The sequence below is a fragment of the Ochotona princeps genome, chromosome 13 (genome assembly GCF_030435755.1).
Source record: "Ochotona princeps isolate mOchPri1 chromosome 13, mOchPri1.hap1, whole genome shotgun sequence".
Classification (NCBI taxonomy): Eukaryota; Metazoa; Chordata; class Mammalia; order Lagomorpha; family Ochotonidae; genus Ochotona; species Ochotona princeps.
This window is the reverse complement of record NC_080844.1, coordinates 47,431,328-47,458,815: the sequence shown is the minus strand read 5'-3', so window position 1 is coordinate 47,458,815 and position 27,488 is coordinate 47,431,328. Positions and strand designations below refer to the sequence as shown.

The 27,488-nt window shown below is 43.9% G+C and overlaps 1 protein-coding gene across 10 annotated transcripts in view; it reads right to left on the bottom strand.

Moving 5' to 3' along the window:
- GBF1 (golgi brefeldin A resistant guanine nucleotide exchange factor 1) overlaps window positions 1–27,488 on the bottom strand; it is a 124,374-nt gene that overhangs the window by 30,490 nt on the left and 66,396 nt on the right. For all 10 annotated transcript variants that reach the window (XM_058671831.1, XM_058671832.1, XM_058671835.1 and 7 more), the window contains exon 4: window positions 1,400–1,531. In XM_058671831.1, coding sequence (XP_058527814.1) covers window positions 1,400–1,531 — 132 coding nt within the window. The remainder of the gene's footprint in view (window positions 1–1,399; window positions 1,532–27,488) is intronic.

Here is a 27,488-nt window from a genome sequence, read left to right as displayed (position 1 = left end):
CCGCAGGCTAATCCTCTACCCTGTGGCACTGGCATCCCAGATGGGCACCTGTTGAGTCCCAGTTTCTCCACTTCTGATCCAGCTCCCTGCTTGTAGCCTGGGAAAACAGCAAAGGATAGTCCAAGTCCTTGGGGACATGCACCCTCATGGGAGACCCGGAAGAAGCTCCTGACTTTGCATCGGCTCAGCTTTGTTTGTTGCAGCCTTTTGGGGAATGAACCAGTAAATGCCTTCTGTCTCTTCCTCTCTCTTTAAAACTGACTTTCAGATAAAAATAAATAAATCTTCAAAAAATTGCACCAAAGTAAACATTTAAATTTACTTTTTCTAAAATTTTTTTTTTTAAATTTTAAAGATTCTATTTATTTTTATTGGAAAGGCAGATATACAGAGAGGAGAGACAGACAGGAAGATCTTCCGTCCAATGGTTCACTTCCCAAGTAGCTGCAATGGCCAGAGCTGGCTGATCCAAAGCCAGGAGCCAGGAGCTTCCTCTGGGTCTCCCACATGGGTGCAGGGTCCCAAGATTTTGGGCCGTCCTCTACTGCTTTCCCAGGCCACAAGCAGGGAGCTGGATGGGAAGTAGAGAGCAGTCAGGATATAAACTGGCACTCATACGGGATCCCAGTGCATGCAAGGCGAGGACTTTAATTGCTCGGCTACTACTCTGGGCCCCTCCAAAACATGCTTTTAAAATACTGTTTTACACAAATGGTTTGAAGTATCCTCATAATTACATAAATGCCTAGAATGCATTCAAACCAGGTTAATATTCTAATTAGAAGTATGAAAAAAATGTATGAATTTTATTTGAAAAACAGTTAAAAGAAGAAAAACCAATGTGAAAGAAAAATCAAATCTCCTTGGCCTCCATAAACAAAGCAGTTGGAGGCACCACAGTTCAGGCAAACTTCCTCTCCTGTGCAACCTGAGTCAATTAGCCAGATGAGAAGCTTATCACAATTCCTATTTCTCATTTTTCTTTTTAAAGATTATTTATTTATTTGAAAGGCAGTCACAGAGAAAAAGAGAGAAAGAGAGATCTTTCATCTGCAGGTTCACTCCCCAGGTGGCCAGGCCAGGGCTAGTCTGAAGGCAGAAGCTTCTGAGTCTCCCACATGGGTGCACGGGCTGAAATACTCGGCACATGTTCTGCTGCTTTCCCAGGTATATTAGTGGGGAGTTTGATTTAAAGTAGAGCAACCAGGATTCATATGGGATGCGGGCCATGTGGCCAGGGGCCTCACCTGATGCCCTTGGCCTCAATCCTGGTTCTCTTGCACAAGGAAAGAGATAGCTGGGGGAAATTTTCCAGTATCACCAACTCTTTGTCTAAGGCCTGAGTACCCCAGAAGCAGGAAGTGAAATGCTGTTCATCCCACAAAGCCTATACTCTTACCTATAAGTGCATAGGACAGGAACTTGTTGACGGCAGTAAGTGCCAGTCCAGTGATGGGGCCGGTGGTGTCTTCAGAGCGAATCACTTCCAGAAAAGGACGAAGGAATACATTGGGCTCAATCTCTGACAGTTCTGCAAGAAAACAAACAAAAATGAAGAGATACTACATAACTAAAAGGTAATCCCTGGAAAAAGCTCCTCCATCTGGGCCATGAGGCTGACATCTTCGTTGTGTCAATCCACCACCCTCTGAATGACCTTAAATCAAACCACAGATACTCTCTTGCTTCATCAATAAAGTCTCCAGCAGGTGGTGAGGGGATGAGTGGTTGTTTGGCTTAGTGGACACCAGAGTTTGACACCAGGTCAGGTTTGTGAATCCAGTTTTGTGCTAATGCAGACTCTGCTAATGCAGATCACAATGACTGTTCAAGAAATTAGGTTCCTGTCACCCAAGTAGGAGACCTGGATTGAATTCCTGGCCCTAGGTTCTGGCTGAGCCTAGCTCTGTGGCTGATGGTATCTGCAGAGAAAACGAGTACATGGGAGTGCTCTACCAATCTGTGTGTAGAAAAGGAGTTTTGAAAGGTGTAGCTCTGAAACATTAAGGCTCTTGGGGTCAACGTTGTGGCACAGAGGCTAAAGTTGCCACCTATGACTCTGGCATCCCACGTAGGCACCAGTTTGTGTCCCAATTGCTCCACTGCTGATCCAGCTCCCTGTTAATAGCCCAGGAGAAGCATGGGGGATGTGTTAAGTGCTTGAGCCCCTGTACACACCTTGGCCAATTCATCTGGCCTGTCTCTGGCCATTGCGGTCATCTGAGAGGTGGACTAGTAGAAGCTCTCTGTCTGTCTCTCCTTCTCTGTAACTCTTTCAAATAAATAAATATTTAAAAAGGGGGGGTGGGGAGGGGATTAAGGGCAAAGCATGGCAGCCTAACAGCTAGAGTCTTCGCCTTGCATGCACTGCGATCTCATATGGGGGCTGGTTCTAATTCCGGTGGCCCTGCTTCCCATCCAGCTCCCTGCCTATAGCTTGGGAAGGCAGTGGAGGATGGCCCAAGCCTTGAGATTCTGCAACTGTGTGGGAGACCTGGAAGAGGCTCCTGGCTTCGGATTAGCGCAGCTACGGCCATTGCGGTGATTTGGGAAGTGAAACAGCAGATGGAAGATCTTCCTGTCTCTCCTCCTCTCTGCATGTCTGACTTTCCAATAAAAATAAAACTTTAAAACACAAGTTAGCAATCAAATGGTTAAAACTGTCAATTTTATTTCATCACAATTTAAAACACGAGCAGTAATTCTTTCATATCATCAAATGTTGTATGTGAATTTACCACATCTATTTTGTCATCCTCTCTCTCTTGGGATCCACACAGGTTAAATTCATTTTTGGTGTAGCCAACATGGCCAAAGAAATCCCAGTGTGGGCTCCTGTCACCATATTCCTTGAGTTCTTAGTCCAGGGGGCTCTATTTCACTTGGAGAAAGATTGAGGTTTATAGACCCATGCCAAAAAACAATCAGCCTGTTCAGAACAAAAGTCTGAGCAGCATCTCAGTTATGAAGGCAGTTTGTAATCCTGGAAGGTCCTCATCATTAACGCTAGAACAAGCAGAGAATTAACCGCTATGAGATACAACTTAAGACCTTTGGACCCAGAACAGTGGCCTAGCAGCTAAAGTCTCACCTTGAACACACCAGGATCCCCTATGGGCATTGGTTCTAATCCCGGCAGCCCTGCTTCCCATCCAGCTCCCTGCTTGTGGCCTGGGAAAGCAGTCGAGGATGGCCCAAAGCCTTGGGATCCCGTACCTGTGTGGGAGACCCAGAGGATCTCCTGGCTTCGGAATGGCACAGCACCAGCTGTTGCACTCACTTGGGGAGTGAATCATCAGATGGAGGATCTTCCTGTCTGTCTCTCCTCCTCTCTTGTATATCTCACTTTTGCGATGAAAATAAAATAAATCTTAAAAAAAAAACAAACTTAAGATCTTCATTTTACAGATTAGAAAAGCAAGGCTTAACAAGATACATGGCCAGCCCTGTACCCCATGATAAACAAGTTTGAAGTCAGTCTATATGATTCCAAAACTAGTAAAACTACACTTAATCTAATTACCAGCACATTCTGATTTCATTCCAGGCCAACACAACACCACATTGGATTTGCTTCCTATCTTTCTCTGCCCTGCATTTGTTTTCCTAGATTCTGTTTTTAGAGATCAGCTCCCTAGAAATCCTAAATAGGCAAGAAACATTTAGGGATGCCTCACCTACAAACACAAAAGCAAACTGAGTTTCCTAAGAACTTTCCTACTCAATTCCTGCTACCCTATACTCTAGCCAGGTAAACATTCCCTGGATCATCCTGCACTTAGATTAATGCTTTAATTAACTGGCAGACTGGGTATTTTCTTCCCAGAGAGTCTATACAGTGACACATTAGCTGTATACAACCTGCTTCTCATTCTCTACTCCCTCCAACCTAGAGATGTCTCATTCACAGATTAAAGCTAGGAAAAAAATGTGTGTGTGTGTGTGTGTGTGTGTTATTGGTGGAGGGTTGAACTGTGAGGACTGTATTTGGGAAAACTGAAATATATAACGTAGTTACAAAAAACATAACTAAGTGGGGCATGGTGGCTCAACTGGCTAATCTTCAGCTTGCAAGTGCCAGCATCCCATATGGAGCTGGTTCATGTCCTGGCTGCTACACTTCCCATCCAGCTCCCTATTTGTGGCCTGGGAGAGCAATGGAGTTTAGCCCAAAGCCGTGGCACCCATGGGCGAGGACAAGAAGTTACTGGCTCTTAGCTTTGGATCAGCTCAGCTTAGCTTAGCTTAGCTTAGCTTAGCTCCAGGCCACTGCAGCCACCTGGGAAGCAACCAGCAAGTAAAAGATCTGCCTATCCTTTTTTCTGTAAAATCTGGCTTTCCATTAAAAAATTTTAAAATATATACATATATATAACTCACATTAAAAAATTAAAGTCATTTAGTTTTGCTGATGTGAGAACACAAATACATTATGTGTATGTATTGATCTGTCATGAAAAAAAAAAAGGTCATTTGAGGTGTAAAAGGTAAAAGTCCAAATTTTAAAAAGAATAATTAGGAGTGGGGACTGGGAACAGATTTCCTAGTTTTTATTTGGTTGCTAAAGATATACTTTCTTTGTGTCTTCCTTTAAAAAACAAGTTTATTTATTTTCATCTATATGAAAGGTAGAACAACACAGAGAGACTGAGAGAAAAATCTTCTATTTGCTGCTTTGCTCCACAGTGCTCACCACAGCTAAGACTGGGCCAGGCAGTCGCCACCTGGGCTCCCCATGTTAGGGATTTGAACACTGCTGCCTCCCAGGATGAATCAGCAGAAAGCTGGATAGGAATTAGAGTAGGCTGAATTTGCCTGGCTACTCTGATAAGGGATGTGTGTGTCAGGTGGCACTTTAGCACACTCCACCTGTCATTTGGTCTTCACTGTGTCCACTTCTTGGGCCATGTGTTCCCACTTCTTTCATAGTTCTTTTCTGTTATTTCGGCAAAGCTAACTTTTTGTTAATGACTTACTCATGAATTTGAACACTTGGACAGATTTGTGTAGCTACTGCCACAAGCAGAATACAAGACAGTCTCACCACTGCAGCAAACTCACTCCGCCTTCTTTTTGAGTCAGATCCTCCCCCTACTGCTAACCCTTGTCAGCCACTGATCCGCTCTTCAACTTCACCCTTATCCAGAGGGTCACACAGATGGCATCACTCAGCACGTAACCTCTTGGGAGACTGGTTTCTTTCATCTCACATGATACGTTTGCGATCCTTCCAAGTTACTGTCATCATCAACAGGTCATTGCTTTCTGCTACTGAGTAGTATTCCACTGCATGTATGTACCACAATGTCTTTATTCATTCACTGATTAAAGGACATGAACTTTAGTCTGGGCTGGAATGAAAGTTTACCAAAGTAATGCAACTTTTGCCTTAAGTATGCAGTTGAGACAAGACACACACTGTTGGGAGAATAGGTGTTGGCTGGGCTCAGCTTTTATCCCATGCTTTTGGGAATACTGCTTCTCCTGATTCAGGTGTTTGAAATTTTTCTGAAAATTCAGAGCAAATAAGGTATGACTTTGCAGAATACTAATGCCCTCGTCAATTTTATTTGTCCCCCAGCTCACAAACATACCTTTAAGACGTAGCAATGGCAAGTGGTATGAATATTTGTCCTGACCCCTGACCCCAGGTATAACAGTTTTACATTTTTATTTATGTATCTGAGACAAACAGACATGGCTCAGCTGGTTCACCTTTCAAATGTCTATCCTGACCAGGGCTGAACCAGGATAACCCATCTTCAGTATGAGTGACAGGGACCCAGTTACTTGAGCCATCATCACTGTCTCCCAGCTCTATGTTAACAGGAAGCTGGAATTGGGATTCAGAACTGGAAACAATACCAGCTACTCTCACCTGGAACTTGGGTGTCTTTATCTGTTTCTCTTTTTCTTTTCATTTTTTTTTAATTTCTAAGATTTGTTTTATTTAAAGGCAGATATAGAGAGAAGGAAAGGCACAGAGAGAGACCTTCCATCTACTAGTTCACCCTCCAAATGGTCGCAATGGCAAGAACCGGGCTGGTCTGAAGCTAGAGCTTCATCTGGGTTGCCCATGGAAGTTCAGGGACCCAAGGATTTGGAGCATTTCCTGCTGCTTTTTCAGACACATTAGCAGCGGGCTGGATCAGAAGTGGAGTAGCCAGGACTCAAACAGGTGCCCACATGGGATGCCAGCACCACAGGTGGAAGCTTAACCTGTTTTTAAACTTGTAGGCTAAATGCTTGCCCCTGTAGTTTTGTATTTATTATTATTTGAGAGGCAGAAGGAGAGAGAACTTGTGTAAGTAAGCTTCCATTTGCTGGTTCCCTCCTCAAATGTCTGCAATGGCTGGGATAGCCAAAGCTGGCAGCCAGGAACTCAAATTAGGTCTCTCTCATGTGGATGGTAGAAACCCAAGCAGGTAAGCCACTGCTGCAGTCTCCAACAGCCCAAATTATGAAGAAGCTGGAGCCAAGAGCAAGAATTGGACCCAGAGCCAGAACTGGGAGTCAAATGGTGGCATGCCAGTGTGGGACATGAGATTGGACATTTTAACTGCCAGGCAGAAATTACTTTCCCCTGACTCTACAGTACTTTTTTTTTTTTTTAATACAGAGAGGAACATTTTCCATCCTCTGATTCACTCAAGCAGCTGAATGGCTGGAGCTGAGCCAATCCAAAGCCAGGAGCCAGGAGCTTCTTGTGGGTCTTCCACATGGGTGCAGGGTCCCAAGGCTTTGGGCTGTCCTCGACTGCTTTCCCAGGCCACAAGCAGGGAGCTGGATGGGAAGCAGGGCTGCCGGGATTAGAACTGGCACCCATATGGGATACTGGTACGTGGAAGGCAAGGACCTTAGTCACGAGGTCACCATGCTGGGCCCAAATCTACAGCATTTTGATTTCTTTGCTTTCCCCACCAGGAAAATTCCCCACCACCTAATCTGAAGTTCTTGAGCCTGTTAGCATGAGGGTGGCAGAAGCAGAATGACTCTTCATCTTAGTGTCACTGAGAATTTATGATATGCTGCTACAGCAATATTTTCTCGTTGCTGGATAAAGGTGAAGAAGTAGGGTTCTAAAGAACACTGGAGGGACAGGGAGAGGTTGTTCTGCAGTCCTGTGATTCACACTGTCTGGAGAGCCCTGTATCTACCGGTTTTGGCAACTGATACTACAGGGGTTTTCCTCACTTAAACACTTTGCCATTGGGGCCGGCTTTGTAGTGCAGTGAGTTAACATTCCATATGGGCACTGGAGTCCCTGTTGTTCCAGTTCCAATGTAGCTCCCTGCTAATGGTCTGGGAAAGCAGTGTAGGATGGCGGATGACCCAAATACTTGGGACCTTGCATCCACGTGGGAGACTTGGCTTTGGCCTGGCCCTACCCCAATTATTTTGGTCATTTGGGGAATGAACCAGCAGATGGAAGATTTCTCTTTCTCTTACTATAACTTTTTCAAATATTTAATAAGATTTCAAAAAAACTTTCATGAGAGCTTATTGATAAAATTTATTTTAAAAAAAGACTTTGCTATTGTCAATTCAGAATTTAGTTCTTTTCTCTTTTATTTCAGGACTTTTCAAGAAGACCTGGTAGGGTGGTGATTGATGATAAACATGGGACTGTCTTCTCTTTGTGCTGCCATGGAATTTTTTTTTTTTTTTTTTACTAGACTACTAGAGAGATTTGGGTTGAAAAAGCTGCTGTAAAAGTAAAGGCTGCATAATGCTGGGGTGAATTTTTCTGTTGGAAAGTAGAGCAAGAGGAGTTTTTAATTTCTCCTGGGCTTTCAAATTGCCTGCTTAAGTTTGCGTTTTGCCTTGTACAGTGCATACAGAAAACAGCAAGGCCAAATGAAGAGCCACGGCCGCTCTGATCTGCCTGTATGTTACAACCTAATTGCTTTCCCTTCAATAGGTACCAATTTCCTCTAGAAAGCAGAGAACTGTTGTTTAAGTTGATATGCATCGAACTTATGCCCTCAGTAAGACACATGGATCAGTCTGTCCTCGATTCTCTGATATGTTTGAGGACTGTCCCTGTGAGCCTCATTTAGCCCTGCTGGCTAGTTAAAGGGGCCTCACTCTCTCTCTTGGATTAGGAGGGAACCTGGGCAAACCTGATGCTGAATATGTGTAGCAGTACTGCTATCAATAACCAACTGGATTTCGTCATTGATTAGGAGGAGCAAAGGTACAGGAAAAACTTCAGTTCTAGAATAGCTGAGTTTTAAACTTTTTTTTTTTTTTTAAGATTTATTCATTTTATTACAGCCAGATATACACAGAGGAGGAGAGACAGAGAGGAAGATCTTCCGTCCAATGATTCACTCCCCAAGTGAGCCGCAACGGGCCGATGCGCGCCGATCCGAAGCCGGGAACCTGGAACCTCTTCCAGGTCTCCCACGTGGGTGCAGGTGTCCCAATGCATTGGGCCGTCCTCAACTGCCCTCCCAGGCCACAAGCAGGGAGCTGGATGGGAAGTGGAGCTGCCGGGATTAGAACCGGCGCCCATATGGGATCCTGGGGCTTTCAAGGCGAGGACTTTAGCTGCTAGGCCACGCTGCCGGGCCCAAGAATAGCTGAGTTTTAAACTTTTATGTAACATTCTCGTCAGGTGGTTAACATAATCTAGCGGAAAACCTAAAGCAATATAGTATTTTAAAATATAATGCATCTTTTTTTTTTTATCTTAGGATGTTTATTCCAGTGGGGCAGGAACAGGGTCAATATAAAGCATCTTTAAAAGCACTGACTTTGGAGTCAGAACAGACTTGCGTTCAAACTGTTATCTCTTCCACCTACTCTGTGACTTTAGGTGAGTCAGTTAAAGTCTTAGAGACTAGATTTCCTAAATAAATGCAAAATGCAGACAATAATATTATTTCTCGGGGTTATTGGGAAGATAAAATTATTCTATATGATAGTTGTTTGGTATTTATGTAGCTATTGCTGTTATCTGAAGCAAACTGAGGCTGCTACCCTGAATGGTGGAGGGGATTCTTGAAAAGGTGGCAGACACTGCTAGCAGATACTGAGCAACTATTCCCAGGGTGGGAGGCTTGCTCCTGAGTCAAGATTTATTCATCATATTGGACAAAGTCATGCAACAGACCATTTTCCCATGTGTGCTGCCTCTAACTTCTATTTTATCTTGTAAAAGTGGAGGCTAAATCCAACCTTGGGCAGATCAGAGTGGCCCATTCGATAAGGAGCTGGTAAAAGTGAGTATTTGGGGGCCTGGTGCAAAGGCTCAATGGTTAAATTCTCACCTTTCCAGTGCTGGGATCCCATATGGGCAATGGTTCATGTCCCAGTTGCCCTGCCTGGGAAAACAGTGGAGGATGACCCAAAGTCTTGGGACCCTGCACCCCTGCAGGAGACCTGGAAGAGGCTCTTGGATCCAGATCAGCTCAGCTGCAACCGTTGTGACCATCTGGGGAGTGAACCAGTGGATGGAAGATCCTTCTCTCTGTCTCTCCTTCTCTCCATAAATCTGATCTGTTTTTTCAATATAAATAAATAATTTTTTTGTGTGAGTATTTGAGGAGCAGCTAGTTGCTGTTGCATATGCTGTGAGGAAGTTCAACCCTTTAGATTTTATTTATTTGAAAGGCAGAGAGAGAGGGAGAGGGAGAGAAACAGAGAGAGAAAATGAATCTTTCATTCCCTAATTCACTCCCCCAATGGCCGCAACAGCTGGAGCTGGACCGTCCAAAGCTAGGAGCATCCTCTGGTCTCCTACATAGCTGTAGGTTCCCAAGCATTTGGGCCATTTTCTGTTACTTTCCCAGACCATTAGCAGGGAGCTGGATCAAAAGTGTAGCAGGGCCCGGTGTGGTAGCCTACCAGCTAAAGTCCTTGCCTTGCACACGACAGGATCCCACATGAGTGATGGTTTGCATCCCAGCTGCTCTCCACTTCCCATCCAGCTCCCTGCTTGTTGCCTGGGAAAGCAGTAGTGGATGGCACAAAGCCTTGGGATCCTGCACCCACATGGGAGACCTGGAAGAAGCCCCTGGCTTCAGATCATTTAGCTCCAGTCATTGTGGCCACTTGGGGAGTGAACCAGTGGACAGAGTGAAGCATCTTCCTCTCTGTCTTTCCTCCTCTCTATAAATCTGACTTTCCAACAAAAATAAAATGAATCTTAAAGTGCAGTAGTCAGAACTAGAACCAGCACTCATATGGGATGCTGGCACTGCAGGTGGCAGCTTTACTGGCAATGCCACAGCATGGGTCCAAACAAACTTCTACATACTAATTGTGACAGTTTAGGGGGGAACACAAACTTCGGATTTCCAAATCCTGGACTGTTCAGATTTTAAAATTTTAACTCCAGGGCCTGGCACGGTAGCTTAGTGGTTAAAGTCCTCGCCTTTTGCGAGCCGGGATGCCATATGGTGCCGGTTCTAATCCCGGCAGCCCCACTCCCATCCAGCTCCCTGTATGTGGACTGGGAAAGCAGTCAAGGACGGCCCAAAGCCTTGGGATCCTGCACCTGAGTGGGAAACCCACAAGAAGCTCCTGGCTCCTGGCTTTGGATTGGGTCAGCTCCAGCCATAGCAGCCGCCTGGGGAGTGAACCATCGGACCGAAGATCTTCTGTCTCTCTTCCTCTCTGTATATCTGCCTTTCCAATAAAAATAAATAAATCTTTAAAAAAAATTTCTAACTTCAAAGTGCATAAAACCAGAAAGCACTCATACTTAACCAGAGAAAAGAGTAAAAGACTGGTTTTCTGATTCATAAGAAAATAAAGTTGGGTTGAGATAGATCAGAACCAACTGATCACCTTATAACTATCTGGGGGCAGCAAAGTATCTTTACATCTGCTACCCTAGAGCCCAGCTAAGTACAGAAGCACCAGGAGAGACTAAGCATTATTTGAGGAAAGGAAGTAGACTGAAAAACTGTAGGATGAAGCAGCTTGCTTTCTCTCAGGTATACCTTTGTTACAAACTATCTGCATTCATGTGCATTTTCTTTCCAACTGTACTTTGCCTTTAGAATACCAAGTTTCAGGACTCCAAGTGGTCTTAAGGAAAATGCTTAAATTACTACCATTGTCTTTTTCAGAAAATCCTGACAGAAAGAAAACAATGGGCCACGGAAGTGACACATATATAAGGGTAGTCACAGAAACAGGACTGAGCCTAATGCGTTCATTTCTCCTATTGTACAGGTCAGGGTTTTAAAGGTCTATCAAAATTTGACTTTTAAGTCCAAGCCAGGAAATACAGCTTGGGTAGCTGCCCTTTGGCAGTTTTCTCTGGAATCAGTTTGTGCAACAAAGGCTAGGAAATCCTTACTTGATGGTTCACTCTGATAAGTGAAGCTATGGAAGTTGTGGCAGATATTCCAAAGGCTTCTGGCCTCCCATATAGGAGTGCTTGATTTGAGTTCCTGCATATCCTGGGAGGCAGCAGGTGATAGCTCAAGGACTTGGTTACCTGGCACATAAGGAGGAAACCTGGATTGAATTCTAGGGCACAGGCTGACAGGCAGCTCTGACAGGCATGTGGAGAGTAAAAATGATAGGATGATCTCTCTTTTCAGTTAAATTATTAAAAGATATAAATGTTGGGGCCAACATGGTGGCATAACAAGTCAATCCTCCACCAGTAGTGCTAACATCCCATATGGGCACCTATTTGTGTCCCAGCTACTCCATTTCTGATTCAGCTCTATGCTCATGTCTTAGAAAATCAGCTGAGGATGGTCCAGGGTCTTGGGCCCCTGCACTCAAGTGGCAGACCTGGTAGAAGCTCCTGGCCCCCAGCTACAAATCAGCTTATCTCTGGCCATTGTGGCTGTATTGGGAAACCATTAGACAGAAGACCTCTCTGTAAAATCTGGCTTTCCAATCAGCCAACCAACAAACCAATCAGTCTTAAAAAAAAATTTTTTCCCCCCCAAAAAGGACAGATAGAGTGCCCATCCACTGCACTGCAACAACTGAAGTGGGGCAGGGACCAAGGTCAGGAGCTAAGTATTCAATCTATGGTTACTGTATGAGCAGTAGAAAGCTAACGACTTGAACCATCAATTACTTCCTCCCAGGGTGCACACCAGCAGAAAGGAAGCTGGATATGGGAGCAGATATCTGATATGGCATGTGGGTATCCCAACTGGCATCTTAACTGCCAGGAACATTATTCCATATATCCTACAGTGACCCACTGAATTCACAGTGCCTCAGAAATTCTATTTGTTGATTGTTTTCAATTTATGACTTGTATAAGAAATATGTATCTGACTAAAACATAATCAGAAAAGTAGATTAGGACCTAACATTATCTCCTAAAATGCAATGTATAGGTATAGACAGAAAAACCAAAAACCTAAAAACTTTGACAGTTTTGTTACACGTCTCTAGGTGTAGAAATATCAAGAGGTTAAATCCGCTTGTCTTTACTATGTTCTGATATATTAATTTTTTATACATGATCTTCCTGACAAACGGTGATAGTCTGTCTCCAGCAGCATGGGTCAATATTTGCAGAATGAAGACCCAGGATGGAAGCAGGATGATGACCCTCTGAAGGCAAGAAGGGAGACGTAGACTCTGAGGGCCAAAGGGTCGAGACAGGCATTTCTGAAGCCAAATGGTGTTGAAATAATACACTGCAGGCCTTTTTCCTTGTCAGCGTAATCCAATTGAGAATGCCCAACTGCCCCTGATAAGAGTCACTCAGGAGTGAAGAGCTTCGCTACCAGGGAAAGCAGCTTATGTGTGCATTTTGGCTCAGGAATGTGCCAGCCCAATGCTGGCCACATGAGAAATGACTGCTGTGGGCTAGAGGACACAGTATCCTGGGAGGAGGGGACAGCTGCCTGGTAGGCTGTCAGAGTGGTCACTCTTCTTGGTTTTTAAAGATTTATTTATTTATTGAAAACACAGACAAAGAGGGGAGAAGGATGGCAGAGGGAGAAAAAGAGAAAGAAAGAGAGAGAGAGAGAGAGAGAGAGAGAGAGAGAGAGAGAGAATGCGAGCGCTGGTTCATTCAGCAGATGGCCACAACAGCCCAGTCTGGGCCAGGCTAAAGACAGGAGGGAGGACCTCCATCTTGGTCTCCTACAAGCATGGGAGAGTCCCAAGTATTTTGGCTATCTTCCGTAGCATCCCAGGTGCATTAGTAGGAAGCTGGATTATAAGCAGAGCATCCAGGCATGGCGCAGTAGCCTAGCAGCTAAAGTTCTCGCCTTGCACCTGCCAGGATCCCATATGGGCACTGGTTTGTATCCTGGCAGCCCTGCTTCCCATGCAGCTGCCTGCCTGTGTCCTGGAAATCAGTCGAGGATGGCCAAAAGCCTTGGGACCCATGTGGGAGAACCAGAGGTGGTTTTTGGCTCCTGGCTTTGGATTGGCTTAGTGCTGGTCACTGTGGCCACTTCGGGAGTGAACCAGCAGATAGAAGAACTTTCTCTATCTCCTTTCTGTAAATCTGATTTTACAATGAAAACCACCTACTCAAGCTGGCACTCCAGTATGGGATACAGCATCACAAGCAGCAGCTTAACCCTCTGTGCCACACTGCCAGTTCCAAGAAAAGTACTCTCTCTGCCCAACAGTGGTATGTGTCAAGACTCTGACACAGATTGTCTCAGAACGTGGCAGCTCTCACATGAAAAGCAGAAAACTGGCAGATTCATCCCTCTTAGACAAGAGGAGACTAGAAGGTGTCTGTAGATTCTCACACTGACTCTTACAGGGCTGAAATGAGACATCTCTGTTTCAGTGTCATAGTATAAGAAGTTCGACTTCGAGCAAAAGATCACTAAAACACCGCCAAAGATTTCACTTTGCTTCAGTCTGCAGTGCAGAGGCTTCTCCAGCAGCAGCTGAGGAATGCTTGTAAAAATCACTGACAGGATCAACGAGAAGCTGGATCTGAATTTCGTTTTAGGAGGATCCCCAATGTTCCTTATCTAAAAAGAGGTTGGGTTTTCCTAGATTGTACCCATTTCCCCTCATCCTAGAAGATGAACCATTCACCCTCAGAATACCCCTCTACCTAATCTGCACCCTGTTTACTGGACTATCTGTGCCTTGAGATTGACCATGTTCCAGGGCTGCAATTCTGGCTGCTTGGCTGAGGTGTCAGATGTCACCTTGCTTGTGAAAGCACTCAGCCTGCTTACTAGCAGCAGCATCTTGGCTCTCTGTTGTGTTGCTCTCAGGCAGCTCTCCTTACCCTTCCAAAGAGCCAGACAATGACTCCCAGCGCCGAGGGCAGCGGAGCCAGAGGTAGAGTACCCAGGAGGCTTTCTGTTCTAAGACTGCAGCAAGTAATGAAGGTGAAGGGCTGGAACACAGTGTCTGGAGTCAAGTGGGATGGATTTGATTTCCATTTCCATCACCAGTTAGTTGTGCTATCATAACCGGTGGCACATCTGCTTTTTCTTCTCTGAGCCTCAGTTTCATCTTCAAAATAGGGATAATAATTATGAAGATAGAACACACATAAAGTATTTAACACATGTCATGGCACAAGATGATAGAAAAATAGCTGCTGCTATTATTGTCTCTTTCAAAATGAAGCTGAGTATTTTAGGCATTAGTTTAAAAAAACAAACCTCTTCTTTTTTTCTGATATTATGTATCAGTATACTTTGTAGAAAACCGAAGTCCTCCAAAATTAAAGAGATAATCCAAATTATGCCATCAACAATAGTCAATGGTTTTCTTGCTATCTCTCCTTAACTTAGAATAGTTCTTTTTCTGTCTCTCTTTCAAATAAATTAATTAATTAAAGAAAAAAAAAAAGAAGTGGGGGCTAGAGTTGTGATATAGTTGGTAAAGCCACTGCTTATGATACTGATATCCCACATGGGTGTTGGTTCAAGACCTGGCTGCTCCGTTTCCAATCTACTTCCTAATGGCCCAGGAAAAGCAGCAGAAGGTGGTGCAAGTGCTTGGGTTCTTGTCACTCATGTGGGAGAACTGGAAGTACCTTCCACCTTCAGCCTGTCTGAGACCTGGCCATTGTAGCTCTCTGGGGAATGGAGATTTCTCTCTCTTTCTTTTTCTCTCTCTCTCTAAAAGCTGCCTTTCAAATAAAAATAAGTAAATCTTTTTTGTTAAGTTACATAACTAAAGTCACACGGCTACTACATATCAGAACTGGGATTTAAATCCTCTACAAGAACCACAAAGTTCATGATTTTTCCTACTGCTTTCAACTTCTTACTTACAGTTCCAATACCAATTGGCTTTGCAGCATTGTACAAATTATTTAAAGTTCTTAAATCTTAATTGCCTCATTTTAAAAAAAGATGTATTTATTTTTACTGAAAAAGCAGTTTTACAGACAGAAGGAGAGACAGAGAGAAGGATCATCCATCTGTTGGTTCACTCTGGCCACGATGGCTGGAGCTGAGCTAATCTAACACCAGGAACCTCCAGCCTCGTACAGGTCTCCCATCTGGGTACAGAGTCCCAAGTGTTGGAACATTCTCCCCTATTTTGTGAGGCCATAAGCAGGGAGCTGGATGGGAAATGGAGCAGCTAGGACACAAATTGGCACCCATATGGGATGCCAGCATTAGTAGACAGAGATTAGCCTGTTTAAGCCTTGGCACCAACTTCAGTTGCCTCTTTTTTCTGCTTTTTAAAAAATATATATTTATTTTTATTGGAAAGGCATATTTACAGGCAGAAAGAGAGACAGACTTTGAGTCTGCTGGCTCACTCCTTAAGTGGCTGCAACGACAGAGCTGAGCCAATCTGAAGCTAGAAGCCAGGCACTTTATCTGGGTCTCCCATGCAGGTGCAGAGTCCCAAGGCTATGGACAATCCTTGCCTACTTTCCTAGTCCACAAGCACGGAGTCGGATGGGAAGTGGAGCATTCTGGTGTATGTAAGGCAAGGATTTTGCCACTAGGTTATTGGGCTGGTCCCACCTAATTTTTCTTGTAAGATTTATTTATTGGGCCCGGCGGCGTGGCCTAGCGGCTAAAGTACTCGCCTTGAAAGCCCCGGGATCCCATATGGGCGCCGGTTCTAATCCCGGAAGCTCCACTTCCCATCCAGCTCCCTGCTTGTGGCCTGGGAAAGCAGTCAAGGGTGGCCCAAAGCCTTGGGACCCTGGACCCACGTGGGAGACCTGGAGGAAAGTTCCTGGCTCCTGGCTTTGGATCAGCACAGCACTGGCCACTGTAGTCACTTGGGAAGTGAACCATCAGATGGAAGATCTTCCTCTCTGTCTCTCCACTCTGTATATCTGACTTTGTAATAAAAATAAAATCTTTAAAAAATAAGATTAATTTATTTAGTTTTTATTGGAAAGTCAGATATACAGAGAGGAGGACAGACAGAGAGGAAGATCTTCCACTGGTTCAATCCCCAAGTGGCCACAATGGCCAGAGCTGAGTCGATCCTAAGCCAGGAGCCAGGGGCCTCTTTCGGGTCTCCCATGCAGGTGCAAGGTCCCAAGGCTTTGTGCCATTCTCTACTGCTTTCCCAGGCCACAAGCAGGGAGCTGGATGGAAAGTAGAGAGCAGCCGGGATACAAACCGGTGTCCATAATAGGATCCCAGCTCATGCAAGGTGAGGACTTTAGCTGCTAGGCTACCACACTGGGCCCCATTTTAAGCCATTCTTATTTTTATTCTTATATTTTAGTTGAAAGAGTTACACAGAGTAAGGGAGAGGCAGATAAATAGAGAGCTCTTCTATCCACTGGTTTACTCCCTCAAATGGCTGCAATGACCAATCGTGTCAGGTGGAGACAAGGAGCCTGGAGATTTTTGTGAGTCTCCTAAGTGGGTGCAGGGGGCCGGGCACATCTGCTGCTTCCCAGGCCATCAGCAGGGAGCCAGACCAGTAGTGGAGCAGCGGGGTCTCAAACCAGCGCCCATGTAGGATCACCTGTCAGGCCATAACAGAGCCTCATTTAACTATGATATACTAGGGCTGGTAGAATTTTCTGGAATGGTCAGTTAAAAAATATGATCTTCCTAAATCTAATACCATAATTCAAGGTATAAGCTATAAAGCATTACAGAGTCAGTCTAGTGAGGTCATGCATACAAAGTCAACACACAAAAATCCATGCTGTTGCTGTATGTTTATAATGAACATATGGAAACAAACTAAAACACAATGCCACTTACAAACACTCCAAGTAAAATTTAGTCACAAACCCAAAGCACATATACAGTATGCGTGTTAAAGACTATACTACATCAAGAAAGAAATCAAGAAAATCTAAACAAGAGGATGTATCAAGAATTGGAGGGCATAACATACATGTTATTTCTCCTCAGACTGATCTGTTAGACCCAATGTGATTACTTTCAAACTCCCAAGAATATTTTTTAATAAATGCTTATAAAGCTTATTTTAAAATTGAATTAGAAAGGCAAAGGAAGAATGATACTAGAAAATGAAAAGTTTGAAATATTACATTATGGATTTCAAAACTTGGTTCATAGTTAGTAAACCAGAAAAGCAAAGAGGCATAGACAGGATTGCCAACTACTCTGACAAATATGCAGTAATACATCTATACAGAAAACACACACAAAACCACAACAACCCTCAACCTAAATATCTAAAACTTCAAACAGTAATCAAGTAAAAACAGATAATAAATGAAAAACAAATCTATTAACCTTTTAGAAGAAAATACAGGGAATGTTTAAGCATTCAAGAAAAAGTGTTTTTTTTTTTTTTTCAAAGGAAGTGTTTATTTTTTGGAAAGAAGTACTGGGGGCGAGGAGGAATGAGAGAGGGAAGGAAGCGGAAAGGATGAAAGGATGAGGGCAAGGGGGGAGAGATCTTCCATTCACTGGTTTACTCCCCAAATGGCCGCCACAGCTAGAGCTGGGCCAGTCGAAAGCTAGGAGCTAGCAGCTTCTTCCATGTCCCCAACATGAGTGCAGGGGCCCAATGACTGATTTCCCAGGCTATTAGCAGGGGGCTGGATTAGAACCGCAGCAGCCAGGAGACAACAGGCATCCATATGGGATGCTGGTGCCATAGGCTAAAGATTGGCCTGCTATGCCGCTGTGCTAGCCCTAGAGTTTTTACATGAAAGTAGAAGCATAATGAACCAAAGAAAAAATGTGATAAACTCAACTTCATCAAGAGTAAAAATGTTGAAGGTACTGTTACGGAAAGTAGGTTAAACTTTTAGCTGAAATGCCTACTTCTCCTATGAGCCCATGGTCAAGTGACAGCTGTTCCACTTTCAATCCAGCTCCTTGCTAATGAACCTGAGAGAACAGCAGAGGATAATCCAAGTTATTTGAGTCCCTGTTATCCACAATGGAGACCTCGGTGGAGTTCCTGGCTTCTGGTTTCAGCCTGACCCAGCCCAGTTATTGCAAACATTTGCAGGGTGAACCAACAGATGAAAGATCTCTTATCTCTTGGGATCCCCTTGTCTCTCTGCATTTCTTTCAATACGTAAACGAATTTTCATCAAGAAAAAAAAAAAAAGGTAAAAATGCTGGACCAAAATCAGGGAGCAGAGAGTCAGGCTTCTGCTAGTGATGCCTGCATCCTACATCAGAGTACCAGTTTGAGTCCTTCCTACTACACTTCCAATCTAACTTCCTACTAATGCCCCTAGGAAGGCTGGGAGCTGTGACATAACGCATCTTGAGCAAACACCTGCAATGCTGACAAATCACAGAGCACTGGGAGCCCTAGCTGTTACACTTCTGATCCAGCTCCCTACTGATGTACTTGGGAAAGAAGGAAAGATGGAAAAAGTGTTTGGGTCTCTGCAACCACATGGAAGACTCAGATGAAGCTCCTGGCTTTGATTTGGCCCAGTCCTGGCTATTGTGGCATTTGGGCAGTGGACTAACAGATAGTGGTTCTTTCTGCGACTCTGTTTTTCAAATAAATAAATAAATCTTTTTTAAAAAGTGAAAACATCTGGGCCCTGGCGAGATAGCCTAGTGGCTAAGTTCTTTCCTTGCACACGGCAGGATCATATGGGTGCTGGTTCATGTCCTGACTGTTCCACTTCCCATCTAGCTCACTGGTTGTGGTCTGGGAAAACAATAGAGGATGACCCAAGGCCTTGGGACCCTGCACCTCAAAGAAGCTCCTGTTTCCTGGATTTGGGTTGGATCGGATCAGCTCTGACTATTATAGCCACTTGGGGAGTGAACCAGCAGCAGATCTTTCTCTCTGTATCTCCTTCTCTCTGTATATTTGCCTTTCCAAAAAAATATATAAATAAATAAAAATAAAAGTGAAAACATCTATCCTATGAAAGCTACTGTTAAGGCAATGAAAAGACATGTCAGCACTGTGGTATAGCAAGTAAAGCGACCACCCATATGGGCATAAGTTCATGTCTCAGCCACTCCACTTGCTTGCCAGCTCCCTGCTAATGGCTTGGGAAAAGCAGCACCAGTGCCTGGGCCCCCTAATCCCCACGTGGGAGATCGAGATGAAGCTGCTGGCTTTAGCTTGGCCCAGTCCTGGCAGTTGCAGTCATTTGGGCAGTGAATCAACAGATGAAAGATCTCTTTCTGTCTCTTACCCCCTCTCTTTGTAACTGTGACTTTAAATAAATCTTTAAAATGAAAAAAGAGAATGAAAAGACAAGCTTGAAACGGCAAGAAAATATTTGTAAATAATTCCATCAACAGTAAAGGACTTGAATTCAAAATAAAGAAATCTTTAAACTAGAAGAAAAATCTTTTAAACTATAAGAAAACAAACAATACAATTTTAAAAAGGACAAAAGACTTCTTGAGTGAACACATTACCCAAAAAGATATATGGGTGGCAAATAAGCACATGAAAAGACATTAAACATCAATAACCATTAGGGAAATGAAACTGAAATCACACACAGGTATCATGACCTACCCACTTGAATGGCTTACATAAGAATATTGAAAATATACATACTGAATTGAATATGTGAGGAAACTGGAATTTTCTTTGCTGGTGGGACTACAAATGCTACAGTGTCTCTAGGAAACAGCTTGGCAGTAGAGCTAAGCACACACTACCCTTTGACCCAGAAATCCCACTCCTGACTACTTACATTACTGAAGTGAGAACCTACAAATGCGTTCATACAAAGACGTGGGCATAGATATTTACAGCAGCTCTAGTCATAAATGCCCTAGACTGGAAAACTCAAATGTCCTTCAACCAGTGAATGATTAGACATTGTGGTGCATGCATGCAATGGACTACGACTCAGTAGTAGAAAGCAATGACCTGTTGATGATGGCAGTAGCTTGGAAGGATCGCAAGGGCACTGTGTTGAGTGAAAGAAGCCAGTCTCCCAAGAGGTTACGTGCTGTGTGATGCCATCTGTGTGACCCTCTTGATAAAGGTGATGTTGAACAGCAGATCAGTGGCTGACAAGGGTTAGCAGTAGGGGCAGGATCTGACTCAAAAGGAAGGCGGAGTGAGTTTGCTGCAGTGGTGAAACTGTCCTCAACTCTGTGGTGGCAATCAAACAAATCCAGACAAGCTAAAATTCATAGAACTATAACTCGAAAACGTTCTATATGACAATTAAAAGAGAATATTGATAGAATTCTAGCCCATGAATCTCAGCCTAGTTTACATCAAGGACGGTGTATATATGATGCAGCTTTCCAAACTGAGGTCTGAAGTTATCCAGAACCGGTTTAAGAGAACGGTCACCTATGCAGGTAGGACTGATTCATCAATGACCCTTCCACTCAGGGGTTTGTAGAGAGGCTACCTGGCATGAAGAGAGTACTTTTCCTCCCAGATGTAATCACTTCCACAGAAGATCTGGAAGTAGCAGGGATTTTCCCAAAATCTTTCGGTGATGCTCCAGTCTATCAATTTCAATCACTAAAACAAGGTTAAAGAAGTCACTGCTTTGGTATATTAAGTCAGTTGGCTTTGGGAGCTCACATGCTTATCCTCAGTTACTTGCTTTAACCTCCAGCCAATGAGAATTAGTTCTTCAAAGCCTACATAAGATAGAGGTTTTAAAAACATAGAGAAAGAAGTTACCAAGGCATCATTTATCTCCCATATTAACTTATGTGTAGGATACAAAGTCCTTCCTAGCTAAGTTCTGGTGTTGTGGTGCAATGGGTAGGGGAACTGTCTAGAATGCCAGCCTCCTACCACGGGCGCTGGTTGAAGTCCCAGTTGCTTCACTTTTGATCTAACTCTCTGCAAACGGGAAAAGCAGTGGATAATGGCCCAAGTACCTGGGCCCCTGCCACTCACATGGGAGATACAGATGAGGATTCTGACTCCTGGGTTTGACCAAGCCAGGACCTGACTGTTGTTACCATCTGGGGAGTCAATCAGTTGACAGAAGTTATCCCTCTGTAACTTTGATTTTCATGTAAAATAAAGATTAAAAAAAAATCCTACCTAGCTAAAGGCTGTCAGCAATATTAATTTTACTAAAGGAAGTACTGCTTCCCACTGCACAACTTCAAAGGGAATAAATAGAACTGAAAGTAGGGAAGAAAGGGTTTTCATTTGATACAAAACCTTCTTAACACCCTCCCATTCAAGAAACATATAGACCACCAGAGGCCTCCTTTCTATTTGAAAAAATGAATTTATCTGCTTCAAATATACCAAACCAATGTGTGCATGCACACTTTCTCTCTCTCTCTTAAACATCTATGTCCTATAAAGTCTCTAATCCAACATCCATTAGATTAGTCCTGAATGCCGCTAGCCAAGCTTTAGTCTCTCAGGGGGCTGGCACCAAATAGGGAAGCTGGAGTAGGGTTTCAAACACCTGTTTCAAATTTTTAAAAGTGTACAATTCAGGCCACTGTGCTCTGGCAGCAGGAACCCTGATGATGTGGCTGCTTCCCTTCTGCCAATCCTCAATTTAAAGGGCTTTGTTCCTTCAGGAAATAAAAGATAAAACTGGGAGTTACAGCCACACTGAATGATAGCTTCTTTTAAAGTTAAGCACACAGTTACCCTACAACCAAGAAACTTTACTCTTAGGTATTTACCAATAAGACACAAAAATACAGGCTCACAAAGACTTGCATTGGAATTTTATAGCAGTAAGCACCAAAACGAGAAACAACTCAAACACCCTTCAAAAAAAAAAAAAATGAACTGTACAGTGTGCCCATATAATAGAATACTATAGAAAAATGGCAAAACAATAGAAAAATTACTGATAAATGAACAAAACAGGTTCCAAAAAACATACTAGGGTACAAGAAGCTAGATATGAAAGAGTTTATCCTGTATGAATTCATTTATATGACATCCAAAGCCAAAACTTATCTATAGTGCTAGAACTCAGAAAGCAATTTTGTGTTTGCATGTATATGTGTGTTGCTGGGGGGGGCAGTGATTCAAAGGAGGTATGAGTAAGGTTTCTGATGTGATGAAACTGTTCCTTTAAAAAAAAATTGAATATTTACTTATTTTTGATGGAAAGGCAGATATACAGAGAGGAAGACCTTCCATCTGCTGATTCACTCCCCAAGTGGCTGCAACAGCTGGAGCTCAGCCGATCCAAAGCCAGAAGCTAGGAGCCAGGAGCTAGGAGCCAGGAGCCTCTTCCAGGTCTCCCACACGAGTCCAGGGTCCCAAGGCTTAGGGTCTTCCTCAACTGCTTTCCCAGGCCACAAGCAGGGAGCTGGATGGGAAGTGGAGCTGCCGGGATTAGAACTGGCGCCCATATGGGATCCCAGCACGTGCAAGGTGAGGACTTTAGCTGCTAGGCTACCATGCCAGGCCGCGAAAATATTCCATTTTTTTAATGCTACTTATAAATTTATATAATTATCAAAACTTGTCAACTAGACATCCAAGGTCTATATATTTTATTGTATGTTAACATACTTTACTGTATGTTAACTATACTTTTATTGTATGTTAACTAGGGTGTGGAAAACTAGTTTCTCAAGGTTGCATTACTTGGGGGAACAGACACAACCAAAGAAGCAAATTTGCTTTCCAACTCTCAATTCTGGGAGGTAAGACTCAACAGACAGCTGAGCTCCTACTGCAGGACTCCTTGGAAGAAAGAAGAGGTTTCCTAGCAGTAACTTATAATGGTATCAGTGGGTCCTTGGTATCTCCCCAAAGGAGTGGCACTGAAACATCGTCAATAATCCTTAAAAGTCTGATGAAAGTTCTAATTTAGAAAAAAGTTCACATATAAGGCTATGAGTTTTCGGAATTCAGATGGTCTTTAAAAATTTTAATTATATGGCCCGGCAGTGTAGCCTAGCAGCTAAAGTCCTCGCCTTGAACACCCCGGGATCCTATATGGGCGCCGGTTCTAATCCCGGAAGCTCCACTTCCTATCCAGCTCCCTGCTTGTGGCCTGGGAAAACAGTCGAGGATGGCCCAAAGCCTTGGGACCCTGCACCCGCGTGGGAGATCTGGAGGAGGTTCCTGGTTCCCGGCTTCGGATTGGCGCGCACCAGCCGTTGCGGCTCACTTGGGGAGTGAATCATCGGACGGAGGATCTTCCTCTCTGTCTCTCCTCTCTGTATATCTGACTGTAATAAAGTGAATAAATCTTTAAAAAAAATATAAAAATTTTAATTATAATCATAATAATAGGCAAGTAATAGCTCCACTCCAGAGCTGCTACTACTCTGTCACCATGCCCTGTGCAAGACATGAACTTCGCTAAGGCACAGTTCTTTCTCTGTGAAACAGGCTAAGTGACCTCTTGGTCTAACAATGAATGACTGTGGAGCTCTCATGAGTTATGTGAGTTCCCAGATCAGATGAGGCAGGTAAGGCTTGAGTCCTTAGCACTCTCACACAGGTCTGTCCTTCAGCTTTCTGAGGACTTCCAGAGGGATCTTGTACACCACTGAAATAACTCCTCTCCTCTAACACACTTACAGAGTTAGATTCAAGGAGAGAAGCATCAAATCTAAGATGTGAAAAGCTGTTAACATGGTAAACTCAGTGTGGCTTGGGATACGAGAAGCTATATCCTCAGAAGCCAGAGGGGGCCCGGCGGCGTGGCCTAGCGGCTAAAGTCCTCGCCTTGAAAGCCCCGGGATCCCATATGGGAGCTGGTTCTAATCCCGGCAGCTCCACTTCCCACCCAGCTCCCTGCTTGTGGCCTGGGAAAGCAGTCGAGGACGGCCCAATGCATTGGGACACTGCACCCGCGTGGGAGACCTGGAAGAGGTTCCAGGTTCCCGGCATCGGATCTGCGCGCACCAGCCCGTTGAGGCTCACTTGGGGAGTGAGTCATTGGACGGAAGATCTTCCTCTCTGTCTCTCCTCCTCTGTGTATATCTGGCTGTAATAAAATGAAGAAATCTTTAAAAAAAAAAAAAAGAAGCCAGAGGGAAGATTAAAGGTTAAAGAACAAATCAAGCAAGTATTGAGAATATATGCAAGGTACATTGTATTCACACACACAAATCTATAAGACAAATTTTATCTCCATTTTATAGGTAGAAGAAAAATGGAGATTCAAAAACAATCAAGTAAAGGCCCAAGACCACCATGGTAGAGAAGGGATCTGAACCCAGTACCTCTGATCCTAAACTCTGCCTTTTTCCTAAACTATTTGGCAGGAATTAAGTTGGAGATCCTAGATCCCAAAGTTGCCCTGTGAAATCCTGGTATTTGCTCCCTCTTGTAAAATAACCCATTTCATAATTCTCAGGTGGCACAGGCATCACACAGAAGAAAGGGTTAAATCTACAGTTAGGAAGAGGAAATTCCCTGGAAAATTGAAACACATGCTGTGGCTCTGACTGAATTTCACACTCATTTTGTTGAGCAACATCCATAGTGTGTGAGAAAAGACTCCTCTATCAGCCCCTACCCCCACCAGCATTCCATCACCTGCTGCTTTCTGTCATACTAAGCTGAGGGAAAGGAAGAAAATAAGACTATATATCTCTGCTTGGTGTAGAGAAGGGTATTTCAAAAAACATATCGAAAAAGGGAATTAAAAGTTGATATTTTAGTGAAAAATTAAAATATGTTTTTTCATAATGTACATTTCCTGAGAACTTTTTGAAGACCCTACATACACATGGATTTTAAGTCCTGTTGTGTCAAATAACTATATCTTTTTTTTTTAAGATTTATTTACTTATTTTTATTGGAAGGGCAGATTTACAGAGAGGGGAGACAGAAAGATCTTCCATCTGCTGATTGATTCGCCAAGTGGCTGCAACAGCCAGAGCTGATCTGATCCGAATCCAGGAGCCAGGAGCTTCTTCCAGGTCTCCCATGTGGGTGCAGGGTCCCAAGGCTTTGGGCCGTCCTTGCTGCTTTCCCAAGCCACAAGCAGGGAGCTGGATGGGAAGCAGAGCTGCCATGACATGCACTGGAATCCAGATGAGGTCCCAGTGCATGCAGGCAAGGACATTAGCCACTAGGTTACCTTGCCATACCCTAAACATATCTTTAATTTTCATTAATTAATTTATTTCTTTATTTTACTATTTAAAGGATAAACACAGGATGGCAGAGGCAGAGACCTTCCATCTGCTGGTTCACCTCTCAAATGCCCTGCATCAGGAGCCTCATTCAACCCATGTGGACAGCAGGGATCCAAGAACTTGAGCCATCATCACCTGTTGCCTCTCAGGTGTGCCTGAGCAGGACGCTCAAACTGGAAGCAGAGGCAGGACTCAAACTCAAGAACCCCCATGGTAGGCATCCTAAGCAGTATCTTCATTGCTGTGCCAAGTGCTGGCCCTAAACAAATCTTTCAATTTCATTTTACCTGAAATTTTTGAAGTTAGCAAATCCAGGGTAGGAAGAAGTACCATGTGAATGAAGAAGAGGAATAATAGTGGCTCATTTCTAACTAGGAGGGAGCTCTTAGGATAAACCATAATAAGGGAAAGGGAGACAATTCTGCTGGGGAGGACAGGCAGAGGCAGCCCTTCCTGAGGAGTAGGCAGAGCTCAGGAATACAAGGCCGATTTTCACCTGTTTCCTTTGCTCAAGTAAACATTTTATTTCCGTCCATCAGAAATACTGCGTTGCACCCAGGAGAGTAAATGAGAAGATGGAAACACTAATTTTTTTCCCTTGCTACCCTCTTCAACTAGATGCCTACTTATGATAATGAGTACAGTTACCTAGCACTAGAAGTTTATTGGATAAAAGATGCCTCCAGTCAGCTAGGCTACACTGGAGTCCAGGTTAGTTACCTGGAATAGAAGAAAAGGAAGAAAGCAAGGAAGGGCAAATGAACAAATGTTATCAAAGTAGTTATTCTCCAAAGACAATCCCATATTCTAACACCACCCATCCATACTCCTCCCCTAATCAAGAAGTGGAGCTTATGTCCACTCCTCTTTGGTTGGAAATATTATGTTGAGGCTTTTAATTGAATGGGATGATACTCTGCCGGCTCTACCTTCAGACCAAAGATGGTCTCACCAAGAAACCATTGAACTTACCAGGACAATAAGATGCTGGACTTTATGCTTGGTAAATACCTCCAAAGAAAGAATGTCAACTGATTTTGAACTATGGAAATGCAACAAGGTGGAGCAATCCGCCGTGGGGGGAGGGTGTAGGGAGGGGCGGGAGGAATCCCAGTGCATAAAAAAATGTATCACATAATGCAATGTAATTAATTTTTAAAAAATGAAATGCAATAAAAATATGTTTAAAAAAATTTTTCTAAACCCAGGCACTAAAAAATGCCTTGAATGCCCGGCACGATAGCGTAGTGGTTAAAGTCCTCACCTTGAACGCCCGGGATCCCATATGGACGCCGGTTCTTATCCCGGCAGCTCCACTTCCCATCCAGCTCTCTGCTTGTGGCCTGGGAAAGCAGTCGAGGACGGCCCAAAGCCTTGGGACCCTGCATCCACGTGGGAAACCCTGAAGGGCTGCTTGCTTTGGATCGGCTCAGCTCTAGCCATTGCAGCCGTTTGAGGAGTGAACGATCGGACCAAAGATCTTCCTCTCTGTATATCTGCCTTTCCAATAAAAATAAATAAATCTTTTTAAAAAATGCCTTGAAGCTTCTGTTCTTCCATTTTGGAGACCTGAATTGCCATGTTCAATTTTTAAAAAAGATTTATTTATTTTAATTGGGAAGTCAGATACACATAGACGAGGAGAGACAAAGAGGAAGATCTTCCTCTAATTTTCCCAAGTGGCTGCAACGGTTGGAGCTGAGCTCCGATCTAAAGCCAGGAGCCAGAAGCCTCCTCCAAGCAGGTGCAGGGTCCCAAGGCTTTGGGCTGTCCTCCACTGCTTTCCCAGGCCACAAGCAGGGAGCTGGATGGGAAGCAGGGCCACTGGGATTAGAACTGGCACTCATATGTGATCCCTGCGCATCCAAGGACTTTAGCTGTTAGGTTACCATGCCGGCCCCTCATGTTCAAATTCTAAGCTACTGTGCTGGAAAGAGAGGTTAGGAGGAAAAGCCATCGAGAGTGAACCATCACAAGAAGCCACACTAATGCCAGCCTGCCACACCAGACACAGCTGACTGCAATCACAGGAAGGACACCAAGTGAGATCATTAGAAGTGTCTTGCTGATCTCTAAACAACCACAATATTGTGAGAC